The sequence below is a fragment of the Perna viridis genome, chromosome 7 (assembly GCF_037379345.1).
Source record: "Perna viridis isolate PV_CMFRI_1.1 ecotype Kerala chromosome 7, ASM3737934v1, whole genome shotgun sequence".
NCBI lineage: Eukaryota > Metazoa > Mollusca > Bivalvia > Mytilida > Mytilidae > Perna > Perna viridis.
In genome coordinates, this window is record NC_142451.1 from 16,189,736 (window position 1) to 16,204,088 (window position 14,353).

General features: G+C 32.1%; 1 protein-coding gene across 2 annotated transcripts; it reads left to right on the top strand.

Annotated features, from left to right (window-relative positions):
- The first annotated feature begins 4,477 nt into the window (after positions 1-4,477).
- On the top strand, positions 4,478-9,932 carry LOC148611543 (uncharacterized). 2 transcript variants are annotated; one of them, XM_088592195.1, is made up of 7 exons: positions 4,513-4,618; positions 4,849-4,986; positions 5,711-6,280; positions 7,987-8,165; positions 8,504-8,658; positions 8,881-9,044; positions 9,526-9,932. In XM_088592195.1, the coding sequence occupies exons 3-7, from the start codon at positions 5,861-5,863 to the stop codon at positions 9,691-9,693; spliced, it is 1,086 nt and encodes a 361-aa protein (XP_088448321.1). In that variant the 5' UTR covers positions 4,513-4,618; positions 4,849-4,986; positions 5,711-5,860; the 3' UTR covers positions 9,694-9,932. The 2 variants fall into 2 exon arrangements, with proteins under 2 accessions (XP_088448320.1, XP_088448321.1); XM_088592194.1 differs by lacking the exon at positions 4,849-4,986 and having other exon boundaries at positions 4,478-4,618.
- The last annotated feature ends 4,421 nt before the right edge of the window (positions 9,933-14,353 follow it).

The window sequence follows — 14,353 nt, forward strand, 5'->3', positions numbered from 1 at the left end:
TTCAAGCTTGATACAGCTCGGAATTTTGATTGAGGGGTTAATCACAGGTATATAATTTGACCAAAATCGCAGTGGTCCTTCTTCGGCCATTATTCATTAATAAACACAACCTCGAAACCAGCCCCAACCTTCCTTTAGGAGTATGGCCCCTTCCGTACAATTTCAGAGATCCATTCAATGTCATTCAGTTAGTTATATGTACATCACGGAAATGGTTGTTTCTGACCTTTTTTATTTGCCCATCATTCATTTTTATAACACCTAAAATTAATCCCACCTGTTGCAGTTAGTACTTCTATTTCACAGACGTTCATTCACAATTCCTTGATATCTTGAAAAGTATGTTTTTTTCTTTTTAATACCCCTATTGTATAGTAATAATCAAGTAATAATCTGTAAAATCATTCAAAGTTTTCCTGCGGTGCTTTGACACCTTATGGTACAATATTAAAGAGATTCATTACCTATAGTAAAGATATTGTCCGGACAATACAATATCTAAATGCTTATTTCTCACCCTTTTTGACTTCTTATTTAAAACAGTTTGAGTCACAGCCCGCAAAATCAGTCCCAGGGTTTCTTTTGTAGTATGTCACTTAGTGGGACTATTTCAAAGAGATGTTAAGTCACAATCTCCGAAATCAATTATCAAGGCTTCATTTTGTGGTGTGACAACTTGTGGTACAATATCAAAAATGTCTATTCGAACTTATTCGAGTAACTCTATGGATATCACAAAATTACTGGATTCTGACCCGCCCCTTTTTGGTCCCTGGTTCCTAAACTTTTCAATTAATAACCAATATATCAATCCCACACTTCTTTGTGCAACTCATGTCAACTCATAGTATTACTCAATAAAGATCTTAACACTCATACTCAAGTTTTCCGGGCATGAAAGTTTTACTTGTAAAAGAAACTCTTACACTCCATTCACATAATAGAACCGTTTAATTTATTTATTGCTTGTTGTGCAAGATATACTTATACATTGCACACGAATTATGACGATTGTTGATTTTTTTGCCACTACTTTAAAATGTCTGAATTAGCATTTGGTTGGTACGGTGATAGCTTCAACATGACTGAGATAGGATATTGTTAATAGGATACGGAGGTTCAATTTTCGACAAGAGAACATTTTTATTTTCTCGTCATATTTTGTTATTTAAACACAAATGAACACGAATTAACTAACGCAATATATACTTGTTGTGTCGCTGTAATCTTGCTTTAGGTTTTCTGTAAAAATACGTACGATATATTACGAATTTTTATGGTAAAGATTTTTTGTGTACATTTCGGAAAGGTAACTTAAATTGTGCAGGTCCATATATATTAAAAAAGAGAATGGAGTTCCAAATTATGATTTGATTATTTTTTGTCCAAATTGAAACTAAACTTTCATGAAAACTCTGTGGTGAATGTATGTAGTTTTTGTTATAAACACTTATAGATCCGTTGATATAAACTGGTTTATAAGGCAACATATGTTTCTTAAAAATACTTCGATGACCAAGATCCATAACGAACTTCCTGGTGTTAAGCTGTATAAATTACATGTGTATCATGTTACCAATTCTTATTACGGAATAAATTGTACATATGGTATGAAGCAACATGCTTCTGTTTTATATTAAATATTTTAAAATGTACATTGTACAATAGTTTGCAGTTTATCAGCCACTGTAAAAAATACGGCCATGGAGACAGCTGTTGCTTACTTTCGTCATCATCACTGTCAGTTTAACAGCTTTTAATATGTTATTATCTGCTATTCATTAACATTGCCCACAACAATTTTTATAAAATTGTCGTGTCATTTCAGCTTTAAATTTTGACAGCTAAATTTTTTAACTTTGTGTAGGTTGCAAATACGTTAGAAAGACAGAATATCCGACAAACTAAATTTAGAACTTTAAGGTCAATGCAAAATCACGTGATACCCTTCCGTTACGCCAACACAACCGTACTAACATCACATTTATTGACCGAAAAAATCAAAGATTACGCAATTGTACAATTGATTTGCAAACACTGGGAACAAGTAGAATATATACCAGACTGGCATAACGTATGATCAGGCTAACATTTTTTATATAAATATTATAAGATTAAAATACAGTTGCAAAATGACAATTTTTTTTGTTTTTAATTAGTAGATTTTAAATATAAATAATCAATTACAGACTCTGCTACAATAACTCAAAATTGAAAAATTATTACCAAAACAACACGTAGATTACAACCCAGAATAACATCAAAACATCCCCGAGCTCAGCAGAAGTTCGGAGTACTAATAGGGTGCACCGGTAGGGAAAATATATTTTGGACAGTTTTTTTATCCATATCATTACATATTTGGTAAACGGCTGGAGGAAGTTATTATAATAACAGATACAATGATGATGTTCAAGTTGGTCTTCCAATGTTTAATGAAATCACCTGATGGAATGCCTTAAGGAATTAATTGGTCAATTATAAAGGGGAGTGAAACTTTTTACCAGACAAGGACTCTATGGAATGATACAAAATTTTGAAACTTCTAGTCATTCGTTCAGTTAACTATGGGAGACATTTCATCAGGATATGGTCATTAATCAAAAGAAGACAACCCTATCCCCTCCAGTTACCTATTTTATGTCATGTAATGTCAGAAGACCAACGAAACTTACATAAGAAAGATAACGATGTGCAATATCCGACTTTAACAAAAACATATAGGTCTTTTGGTCTCCTAAATACTTAATTATTGCGATGGTAAAACGTGAATGGCACAAACTATACCAACATGTTTAGCCCTGTTATATCCGAAAAATAGAGCTGGTGTATACCACCCTATTAAGAATGATTATCATTCATAGTTCAAACAAATGGCGTGGACATGCGTCAAACATTTGTGAAATAATAAAAAAAATGTAGTTGAAAAATGTACGACGTAAAAACCAAACTCACAACGAGACTTGTTGCATGTAAATGTTGCAATGTTTATTTTGTTGATATTTTTAAAGACGTAAAATGACTCAAAGGTGCTAGTATATTCTATGGAAATGTCATTTCATTTTAGAAATACATTTATTTTTCTAAACAAGACAGCAAGACCAACTAGGTGCGAAGCATGATGACCAAACATTCAGCATTTACGTGTTGTAAAGTCTATCATCAAGTGACAAGACATGACAATAAGAATATTGATCGAACAAAAATTTTAAAAAATGACTCACAGGTGCTTGAATATTCTATGGAAATGTCATTTATTTAATTAAGAAATATATTATATAAGACTGCAGGACCCACTGGGTGTGAAGCATGCTGGCAAAACATTCATTTACGCATTATCATTTAACAGTTTAGTTTTATGATGACAAAGTGATGTATAATTATAATTGGCCGTTTTTAGGCCATACCCTTTTTGTTGTAAGGAATGGAATTTTGTATACTTTTTTAGGGAGTCACAACTGTATTATCAATTTTATATTATTTGCCTCATCTCTGAAGTTTTCGTCATTTAATAAATGGCATTTATGGGATATTTGGTTTTATTTTGTCGTTACCAAAAACCTCAGCATGCACAGTTGTTGTCCTCTTTTTCTAATGAACTTCTTGGGTATTGGTGCAATATAAATATAATTAGCATTAAATGAAGTGAAAGTGACGACCACTTTTGTCAAACGCACAAAAAACTGCATTAAAACAAAAAATTCAAACAAGACATTTTAAACGTTGTTCCCTTAATTTTGCAACAACGACTGGTCAAGCACAGAACGTAGAATAGAGTTAATCATGTATTATAGAAATATATTTTTAATTGTAGATATTTGAGACAACAAGACAAAATAGATGCAAGGTCGTCATCCAAATGGACATGTATCTACATATACACTTATCATGTTGATTTTATTTGTGTGTGAGATACTGACAACGAAAATTGTTAATCTAAATATGATATAACAATATATAGACTCTGATATCAAGAGAATCAAAACTTCGTGGCTTTAAAAATATAAACGAAAGTGTAATGTGGAATGAAGAGACAATAAATATTTCGCTGTTGATATTATCCATTGTCAAATTGTGTTAAAAAGCGTATGATATCATTTGTTAACTGTAGTTAAACAAGGTATTGTTTATTTTTTCTGAAAAAAAAACGATCACATAAAAGTACATATAACTTTCAATGATTATTGATCGTTATTCTAGATGTACACCAGGGGAAATACAAATGAGTAGTTACACTGTATACCTGATTCTCATCCGTCAGACTTCATTGTTAATAGAACAATTAACATAGACATGGGAGTTAACTTGTTTTCAATAAGCTTTTTAATATTTAATGCTCCCATTTGCATCATCAAATTTAAAATATTTAGTTGTTGTTGCCAATGTTTGTTTCAAAACATATCGTAATAATTACTCATCGGTCAAAACTATGTCATATAATTGTAAAGTTACAAAGTAAACAAATAATTGACAGTAACATATAAGGGGCCGTTGTCATTCTAGCGTCATATCTGTGAGTAGAAATCTCTAAGTCAATGAGTATTGATGTCCGCATCCTTGAATTGTGAAAAGAATCATACTGTATAAGGGAACAAGGATCACACTGAATGCACGTAAGGTAAGCATGTAATGTAAGATTCTCTCTAGAATTGACAGTTTGCCCAAAGCCTTTATTTAAAGACATATCACGACAGTTTTAGATACGAACTGCAGATTATCTGTTTACATAATATGCATATATGGAAAATTCTAATAGGTACATGTGCCTAACAAACACTCTATCAGACAATCGTCAAAATAGTGGTCACATTGTATAATGAGTCAGAAATTTACAACTTTTCTGCGTAGGTTTTCACGGCAAATGGCAACCTTATATTTAAAAGACTTTGAAGTAGGTGTTATACTTTAAAAGCGATTTCTACATACTCGAGTGTAGTAGTTAATGTAAGCTGGGTTCGGTCAAACGTCTTTTGAAAAAATTAGCAGGTAATTATTTTTTATTCCATCATTAGTTCATCTGTTTAATTAACAGTTTAGGTACAAAATGCATTTTGCACTAATTTTGTTTATTATCGTCGTTTGTTCATGTGTTCTAAATGTGCGTATAGGTAGCAAAATTCAATTTATACTGGATTTTACCAGTTAAAATCATGTATGTTCATTTAACCATGATGCTTTTAGGGGCACTGTTTAAATACATTATACAGAATGGCAGGTAATTTTGGTAGGTGTAAAATTGGGGTTTTTGGGGTAAAAAAAGTATAAGAAAAATTTATGCGTATCTAATTTTCGCACATGTTAATTTGTGCATTGAGTACTGAAGCACAGAGTTAATATTATTTCTGAACTTATTAAGGCGGCCAAAATACTCCAAAATTAGCACCCGCTTCACGGTATTACACCGATTTATCGATGTAGTCAGAAGGAATTTATACATATTGACAAAGTCGAAGTTGACATTTGTACTACTCTATCAATTACATATAAATACAATCTATATAAATTTAAGAAATAAAATTAAAAAAAAACCATAAAAAACGAAGTATATTTGAATATGATAACATGTAGGAGGAACATTGAAAAAAGAAACCACAGCAAAATACCATTGATCGACCGGTATAAATATGACAACCTTGAGCCATTGATGTGAGATGTTTGTCGTATTATTGATTTTCTTACAAATCAACGGCTATATATTCTTATTTTCCAGTCAGCTTGTTCAGAAACACTATCGTATTTGAATGGTAAACTTTGCAATCAGAAACTGACTAATTTTGTTATTAGTAAAAGGTTTGTTTTCGAAAAGGAAACAATAAAATCTGCTTTCAACATTTTAATAAACACTAAGAAAAAAAGCAGAATGCTTTTACCCTGTGCCGTTGTTGAGGATACATGTGACATAGAAAAAGATGAAAGGAGATATTCGTCTAGTTTCGTACATTTACGAAGAATGCTAAATGAAATAAGCCAAAGACGGAAATGTTCCAGAGATAGTATCGATAGTGTAAAGTCAACATCTTCAGGAACAAAGAGCAACAGAATCACTTTTGGCTGTGATGTATCTGAAGGCTCTGACTCTTACTCGGAAAATAGATCAACATCTGATTCGGTATGCTCAGCATCAAGTTTATATAGAAAGGAAAAGGGATCATTGAAGAGAAGATTCAAGAGAATGATATCACAGTCTTTAAGACGCAGTCAAAGTGCAGGTTGTGCGAACGATGTTCCGGCTCATGCTTCGTTTCTTCGTGAATCCTATATGGACAGGAGACACAATACCGTAAGTGTTTACATCTTTTGACTATTTTAGCAAATGAATCTCAATTAAACTAAAGACCAATCAAAATATTTAAGTGCACAAATGAATTTTGAGAAAAACAACACTAATTTACTTATTTTAACTTCCAAATGCTTAAAAAAAAACAAAAACAAACAGCATATAAACCAAATAAACGAAAAAAAAAATTAACAAAACAAAAAACAAAAACAAATTAAACTCTTCCAAATGTGAGTCTTATTCAGGCAAAGCAATTCATAGGGAGACTCACTCCATGAATAATAACTGGTTTATGCATTTTATAAGAAAGTGCTTAATCCATGAACTAGAATCGTGGTTCCCTTAATAACTCTCAAAGCTTTTAAATGGCAAAATAAATGCAAGACAATAAGCGAAAGCTGCCAAAGCATACTTTAATCTAAGTTAATAAACATTCATTGGAACCCTGTAGTTAGGCATATAAACGAATGTTAATCAACGCATAATAATTATCGTGCATTGTACGTTTGTAACTAGCAATTGTTTTAAGATACAATTCCTTGATCTTAATTGCATGGGGCGCGATCTATGAGTCAATTAGCATGAAAGGCGATTTCATTCCCGGCATGCAAACGTCCTACCACAGAAGATACAGTACTTGTCATTCCTCGTGACAACGCAATGTCCAAAACATAATTAGAATTGACAGCCATAACTAATATTTACCAACAAAACTATGTTCTCTTGGCATTATAACAAAATCACATTTATTGTGATCTTTGGCTAGATATGAAATGTGTACATGAAATATATTGCTTTTCTGACGTTGTTAGGGAATATAATAGTTTGTGACATAAAGTTCGCTATGTTAATCGTTACTTAAAAGGTAAGACAAACCTTTAAACTCTTAACTTTGTAAAAGATGAAAAGAAAGAAATAAAAAAAAAATAAATAAACAGCTAACAAAGAATTAATAATTAAATTCTACTACATTTTTTGTAGTTGTCAATTAAAACATCTTAGAGTATACCTATATAAATCCATTGTTGTTGGCATAAATCAGCAATAAAGATAACAAAACATAAAGTGCGCCGATCATATCTCCACATTAACAAATTCACACTGAACTATATGCACCAAACAATAGGTTTAAAAAAAACAACGACTTCAGGCATTAAGTTGCAATTTATGTTTTGAAAATGTAATAAAATGAAATTAGTATTTTGAAAGGAGGATACAAATTATGGAGATATAAGATTACCATCCCCGCGGAGTTGTTTATTATTGGATATTTTCGTAGCCATTTTTAGACAAATTGATCCTTACATGAAAACTAAGTTTAAAACCATAGCTGATTTAAAACATCATGTTTTTATTTTTGTTTACGCAAAATTTTCTGAAAATAGCCCCATAAACATGATAGTTTAAATAGAAATCTGAAAACATGACAAAATTGACATTATACAAAGATATAATGAGCAACTCATGTTTTTACAAATTATAATCACAAAAAAATAATTTGAAAAAGAATTTTCATATATAATAATTATTCTAGCTTAAAAGTCAGCGTAGATTGTATGTGCTGTTGTTATTTTGGTATGTTCCTTTGGCCAGCAAAACGTTATACCCCATAGATTATCTAGAATTTCAAGTTGTTTTCACTTAACATTTGTGAAAACTTTGATAGTATATACATTCATTTTAAGTAAAGAAATTCATTTTAATTGTAGATGGAAAGCAGGTCAGTTCAATTTTCTTTACTTAGCCAAAGACTTAGCGAAAGCGCAGTAGACGATGGTAAACGTGAAATAAAGAAAGCACACAAAACACTCTCAGCAGATGTCACGTTGATGACAGCCTCCGGAACTGTGGTGGATAGCTCACAATCCAAGTCAAAAACCAAAAAGTCGTAAGTATTTGCTGTATACTAGTATTACCTGAAGAATTTTGATAACCATACGTATAACATCAGATGCAAACAATAATGATTTGTTTTGTAGGTGATATAAGAGGCATTTTTTTCACATATGAATACTTTTAAGTTTTGTGTTTAGTTGAATTTTAAGTTAATCTTTTTTATTCTCTATCAGGATCTTAACAATCAATTATAGTAGATTTCCAACTACTCAATGATTCCTTGTGCATAAAATGTCAAGCGAATAAATAATGTTTAAAATAATTTTTCAAAGAAATATGACAACAATGTTAACTAATGGCGGAAATGAACGACATTGTAATTATTTCTAGAGGTTTCCAGAACGTGAAAAGAAAGTTCCACTTCCTGCGGCGACGACACACAGATACCTCGTTGGTGCCTACATTGTCATTACCTCGTCACATTCCATCTCAGTCTCAGGTCATACAGTGGAGTAAATCATTCGATTCTTTACTCAGTGATAAAAGTGAGTATTTTAGACAAAAGTACAAAGATAATGTTCATAAAACATTTATATTATGCCCGATCAGTGCAAAGAAGAAAACGACAGTTTCACGACTTTAAGACTGATTCTAGAAAAGAGAGACATTTTATCAGCCTTTACAATTACTTAAACGTGAAAATTAAAAAAGAAACAACATTTTTTTATGAATAATTCTACTTATAATTTTATATTATGTCATTGTAGGTGGTTTAGAAATGTTCCAGGGATTTCTCAAATCAGAGTTTAGTGAAGAAAATTTGGAATTCTGGATAGCCTGTGAAGAATTACGTTTTGCTAGCCAAAGCAGCATACCAACGTTAGCACATAAAATCTATGCCGATTTTGTAGCCTTCCAGGCACCTAAAGAGGTAAGTATTTTAAAAGAAATTTACGGCATAGAGCTAATACTAATTGACAGTGCTTACTTTGAAATTTAAGGAGGGAGATCTAGGTTAAGGGGTATAACTCTTACAAATCATCAGAACGTTTGTGTAAACCATATAACATAAATTTCAGGTACGAATCTAAGACAATTACATTTATTTCATTTAGTTTCAAATTAATTCTTGGCAATGAAAGAAGAAACTAAATATGACAAAAATATCACTTATTTCAAGAGTTATGTCCCCGAACCCAGGTCTCTAAAATGTACAACCTGGATGAAATCCGCCAAAATGAAATGAATGGCATCTTGGATTTTATTTGTAAATTTATCATACGATTTGGTGTTAGTTGAATGACAGAGTTCTAAAAGATTGGAAGTACAGATTTTAATAAAGATGGAACCGACACTTACTGTACTTTGCATTAATGTTTGTTAATACAAGTAATCATATCTTTACATTTCAGATTAATTTAGATTCTACAACCAGAATGACAACAGTAAAAAATCTTGAGACTCCGTCTAGAGACACCTTTCTTGTGGCTCAACATAAAATTCAAGCTCTGATGGAAAAAGACTCATATCCACGATTTATCGAATCAGAACTGTACCAACGGTTAGTTGAAAAGTCCTGAAAAGTTAATCGCTAAAAGACAGACACTTGGAGGCCTTCATCGGCGTGATATATCAATCATTGTGAATTTCATTATGACATTTCATTCTGTTTGACGTGGTGCTACATTTCAAATATCATTTTTATCATGGTAGATTTAAACATACCATGTATTCATTGACTTGATTAGATAATTGAATTCAATATTTTTTATACAATTGTCAAGCTTTTAATGGGTGATTATAATAAATGTTATGATTATGTTTGGGCATTTCTTATTGTCTAGGTGATGTTTCATCGGTTTGTCTGATATAAGAATCAATTATATGTAATGACAATAAATAATTGAGAGTGACCCACATATTTAAAGATAGAGGAGATTATAATACTCTTTCCTCGGGAAACATATCAACCAAAATTAAGTATTTTCAAAAGTAAATAATACAAAGAAATCGTAATAATAAAATAAAACCTTTGTTTTGCATTACATCAATTACCTTAATTTAATATCGGTACAAATGGATAGACCTGTCAATTAGCTATTTGAATTGATACTGAACTCTTTCAGTTTAGGCAATGATTACAAATAGTTACATTTTAGCTGGTGATACTCATCTGAATTTTCGGTTTCGGTTCGCGTTTTTTTTATAGTTTCAATGAAGTTTCCTTTTAATAATGATGATATACGATTAGTACATTGTTTGTTTGGTTTCGTACTATATTCATATTTGAATTTGTTATCAACAAGAACAAACAGCAAAAGAAACAAATGGCAAAATCGTACATTCAAACCCAAACAAATATGAAAAAAGAAAAAAACTATGAACGAAACAAAAAAGATACCCCCCCCCCCAAAAAAAAAACAAACAAACAAACAAACAAAAAAAAACAAAAAAACAAAAAAAAAACGAAACAAAAATATATATAAATATATAAAATTAACAAAACAATGAATCGACCGAAAGAAACCACTCACTTAACGGTTATTCTTGTAAATATACAAATGGTAACTCTCGCAATGCCAAGCACGTATTTCAGAAGGAACATAAAACATCAGTTACCATTTTACTATTATTCAAAAAGATGATATAAATAGAAGGTTTGAACGAGGAAGAATTGATGTAAACAGCCGGAAACCCTAAGGAATAAAGAAAACAAGGAATAAAACTTGAACACACAAAAGAAAATAAAATTAGAAACGCACAATTAAACTAAAAGGGAGACAACAAAACTTTATTTGAACCGGAGTGAACCCGAAGTTCCTGTCATTCTCATTACTACTACCTTCAATCAGCTCTAAGAATTATTGACGACCTAACAAAACATTTTATGTTAAGCCTAATACAAAACAAATATAGAAACATATGCATTAACTGTTCCCGTCAATACCGTAGTGGTATTACTTCAATGTAGATCCTGAAAAATTCGAAAGATCTTTTGGAGCCCAATCAGTTCAAGACTATTATCTGAATATAATAACATTTAAACCTATGATTTTTCAACACTGTATACTTCTATTCCCCATACTCAGTTAAAATCCCGACTTAAAAACATTATACATCGTTGTTTTTCCAAAACAAATGGTACACCTAGATACAAATATATAGTTCCTGGTAGAGATTCCTCATACTTTGTAAGAAATAATTCCAAATCATCTTCCAAATATACAGAGGAAGATGCTTACAAAATGCTGGAATTTTTAATCCACGACATATTTGTCCAGTGTAGTGGACGTGTTTTTCAACAAACGGTCGGCATTCCAATGGGAACAAATTGTGCTCCTTTACTTGCTGACCTATTCCTTCACTCTTTGAGGCTGACTTTATAGCTGATCTGATCAGAAAAAAGAATATAGTTTGGCTAGATCCTTCAATCTCAGTTTCCTCTATATAGATGACGTATCAAACAATCCTAATTTCGGGGATTTGATACATTGCATCTACCCAAAAGAACTTGAGATAAAGGATACTACAGACGCTGTGAAGTCAGCCTCATATATTGACCTACACTTAGAAATCGATGGTAAAGGAAAACTATTGACCAAACTTTACGACAAATGTGATGACTTTTCATTCAGAATTGTCAACTTTCCTTTCATCTGTGGCAACATCACTTCGGCTCCTGCGTATGGAGTGTTCATATCACAACTCATACGTTATGCCAGAGCTTGCTGAAACTACACAGACTTTTTGTATCGCGCTAGAAATCTAACAAATAGGCTTCTGGAACAGGGTTATGTTGCTACAAGATTGAAGTCATCACTACAGAAGTTTTATGGTCGTTTTCATGAACTCGTGGATCGTTATGGTGTATTCATCAGCACCATGAAAACTGATTTATTCAACGGGTCATAGTTTTCCTTCCCTCGTTTGTCTACTCCGGACTTGACTTTTTATGAGCAACTCGGCGGGTGTTTCTAGAAAAGCAGAGGACGCTTACCCTACCGGTGCACCTGGTCCATGCTCCCAGTTTTTAGTGGAGTCCGAGTTGCTCATTTACTTTTGTTACTTTGTATGTATGATTTCAGTTACTTTATGTTCTTTGTTGTGTGTTTCTCTTTTCCATATCTGGTCTTTGTCCCTTGATTACATTCTTTTGATTACCGCTATAACCTTAGTTCCCTTGATTACTCTCTCTATATAAAGACAAATAAACGTTATATAATATAAATTTTCGTAATTGAAAAATGATCCATACTCGTGTTTTATTTGTTTCGATATATGTTGGTACGGCTTCGAAGAAATGTAATCGTAAGATCCAGCTTATTTTTTTTCATATTTACTGTAAAATGGAATCTTTACACTACTGGTTTTTAATTTTCTCTTTTATTGATTTTCAGTAACATCAATCGAAAATTAAAACCCTCTTGAATATTAACTATTTTCTAAGCTTGATTCGTTATTATAATTAACGGTTTCACAAATTTTGCATGACTATTGCAAACGTATGGAGTTAAAGAAATGGGTACAAGTCGCTTCCTATTTGATGCTTTTTTTAGCACTTCATGTATATTCTTTATTTGTGAATCTTTTACTTCTTATTTATTTTTTTCTAATACTGCTGATGAGAGGTTTCTTCTCGCAACATATGTACAGCAAACCGAAATTAGTAACATTTATATGATTAGTATTCTTGTATTATATGTTACTCTTATATTACATTCGAAAATGACCGTTCAAACTGTTGCATGGTAAAGTTCATTGGCTGAAATTACACATTTTTACCATTGTTCCGTAAATATAAACACATTGCCATTGATGTATGATTATTGTTCTCTTCGTGGTAACTCGTTGATAAAAACATTAGCCGAGTCGTCTGTTCGCAGTCTCTGACGTCAATGTTTGTATTAACAACACTGTCATACACATGTTTAGGTGGCTTGTTTACTTAAAAAATGTCAACCACTGAGAAGACGTCCAAATAGTTCATAAAACTGTCAACATTGATCGAGCTACATTGTACAGCCTGATATGGACATTTTCATACTTTATTTTTTTTAATTGAAATTTAATATTAATAAATGAAAAGTGTAACAAACCGAAAAGGAATTTCTTGTCTCTACTGACTTCCATTCTCTCTTCGTGTAAAATGTTTAACCTAAAGGTCAAGTGAGCCATTGTCATCACTTTGTGGCCGTAGTCCGTCGTCGTCCGTAAACTTTTTCAGACATCTCGAAAATCACTTGACAGATTATAACTAAATTTTGCTTGAATGTTACTTAGGGTAAATGTTCAATTCGTTTGTTTGGATATTTTGATCTGATGAAAAACATGGCCGTTGTTACTAACAATAGATCCTAGGGGTGAAATTGCAGACTTAAGCAATTCAAGAACTGTTGGGTTTAGCTAAAATCTGGTAGGGAATAGAATTCTTCCGCATGATGAGATGGACCTATGCCGAAATTTTAAGAAAGACCTGCTGACGGATGAACAAATTCTTGGTCCTGCAATGGTTTTTTTTGCCGGACTTTTACATTTCCAACTTTGTAAATCTCCTCCTCCTAGATTGCTGCTAGAATGAACTATAACTAAACATGGCACGAATGTGTGATAGGAACTCCTCAACTATCTGCGTGTGGAAATTTTTGATCTGTCAAAAAACATGTCCGCTGTTAGTAAAAATTTAGGAATGTGGAAATTACTCGAAAACAAATAGTTTTAACACAATTTTCACGGGTAAAATTGATAGCATAATGCCAAAAAATTCGTTCTGTTGATCAATGTTGGAGTTAATGCTCTTGAAGAGTAAAAATATGACTATGAGCGATTTATTATATAACATGAAAACCGGGTTGATACCTAAAGTGCTCAATTTTGATAAAATGATTCTTGTGTCAATAGTACAGTAGGGTCAAGAATCCAGCTTTAGAAGCTTTAAAGACTATTTTTGCCAGGTGAGCGATTCAGGCTCTCTTCGCCTCTTGTTTAGGAGAGCCCTAATCAATGTGTTTAAAAAAGAAAGAAAAAAAAAACAACAGAAAAACAATTTCAGGAGTGTGTTTGTTTGTTTGTTGGGGTTTAACGACCGAGCAGCAATATTTCAGCTATATTCAGGCGATGAACATGAAGTGGATGATAAAATGAACATGAAATGATGATGAAATGAAAAATGGGATGGGACACAAGGGCAATGGGGTCGAGAAATTTTTTTGCCACTGGAAATAAGGAGAGGTGGGTAGGGTC

What these genes read in the sequence shown, in the direction of transcription:
- LOC148611543 (XM_088592194.1), top strand. Translation starts at nt 5,861, where the DNA reads ATGCTTTTACCCTGTGCCGTTGTTGAGGATACATGTGACATAGAAAAA. An exon ending in TTCTTTACTCAGTGATAAAA is followed by an intron (nt 8,659 to 8,880) that starts GTGAGTATTTTA and finishes ATGTCATTGTAG; the next exon opens with GTGGTTTAGAAATGTTCCAG. An exon ending in CCTTCCAGGCACCTAAAGAG is followed by an intron (nt 9,045 to 9,525) that starts GTAAGTATTTTA and finishes TTTACATTTCAG; the next exon opens with ATTAATTTAGATTCTACAAC.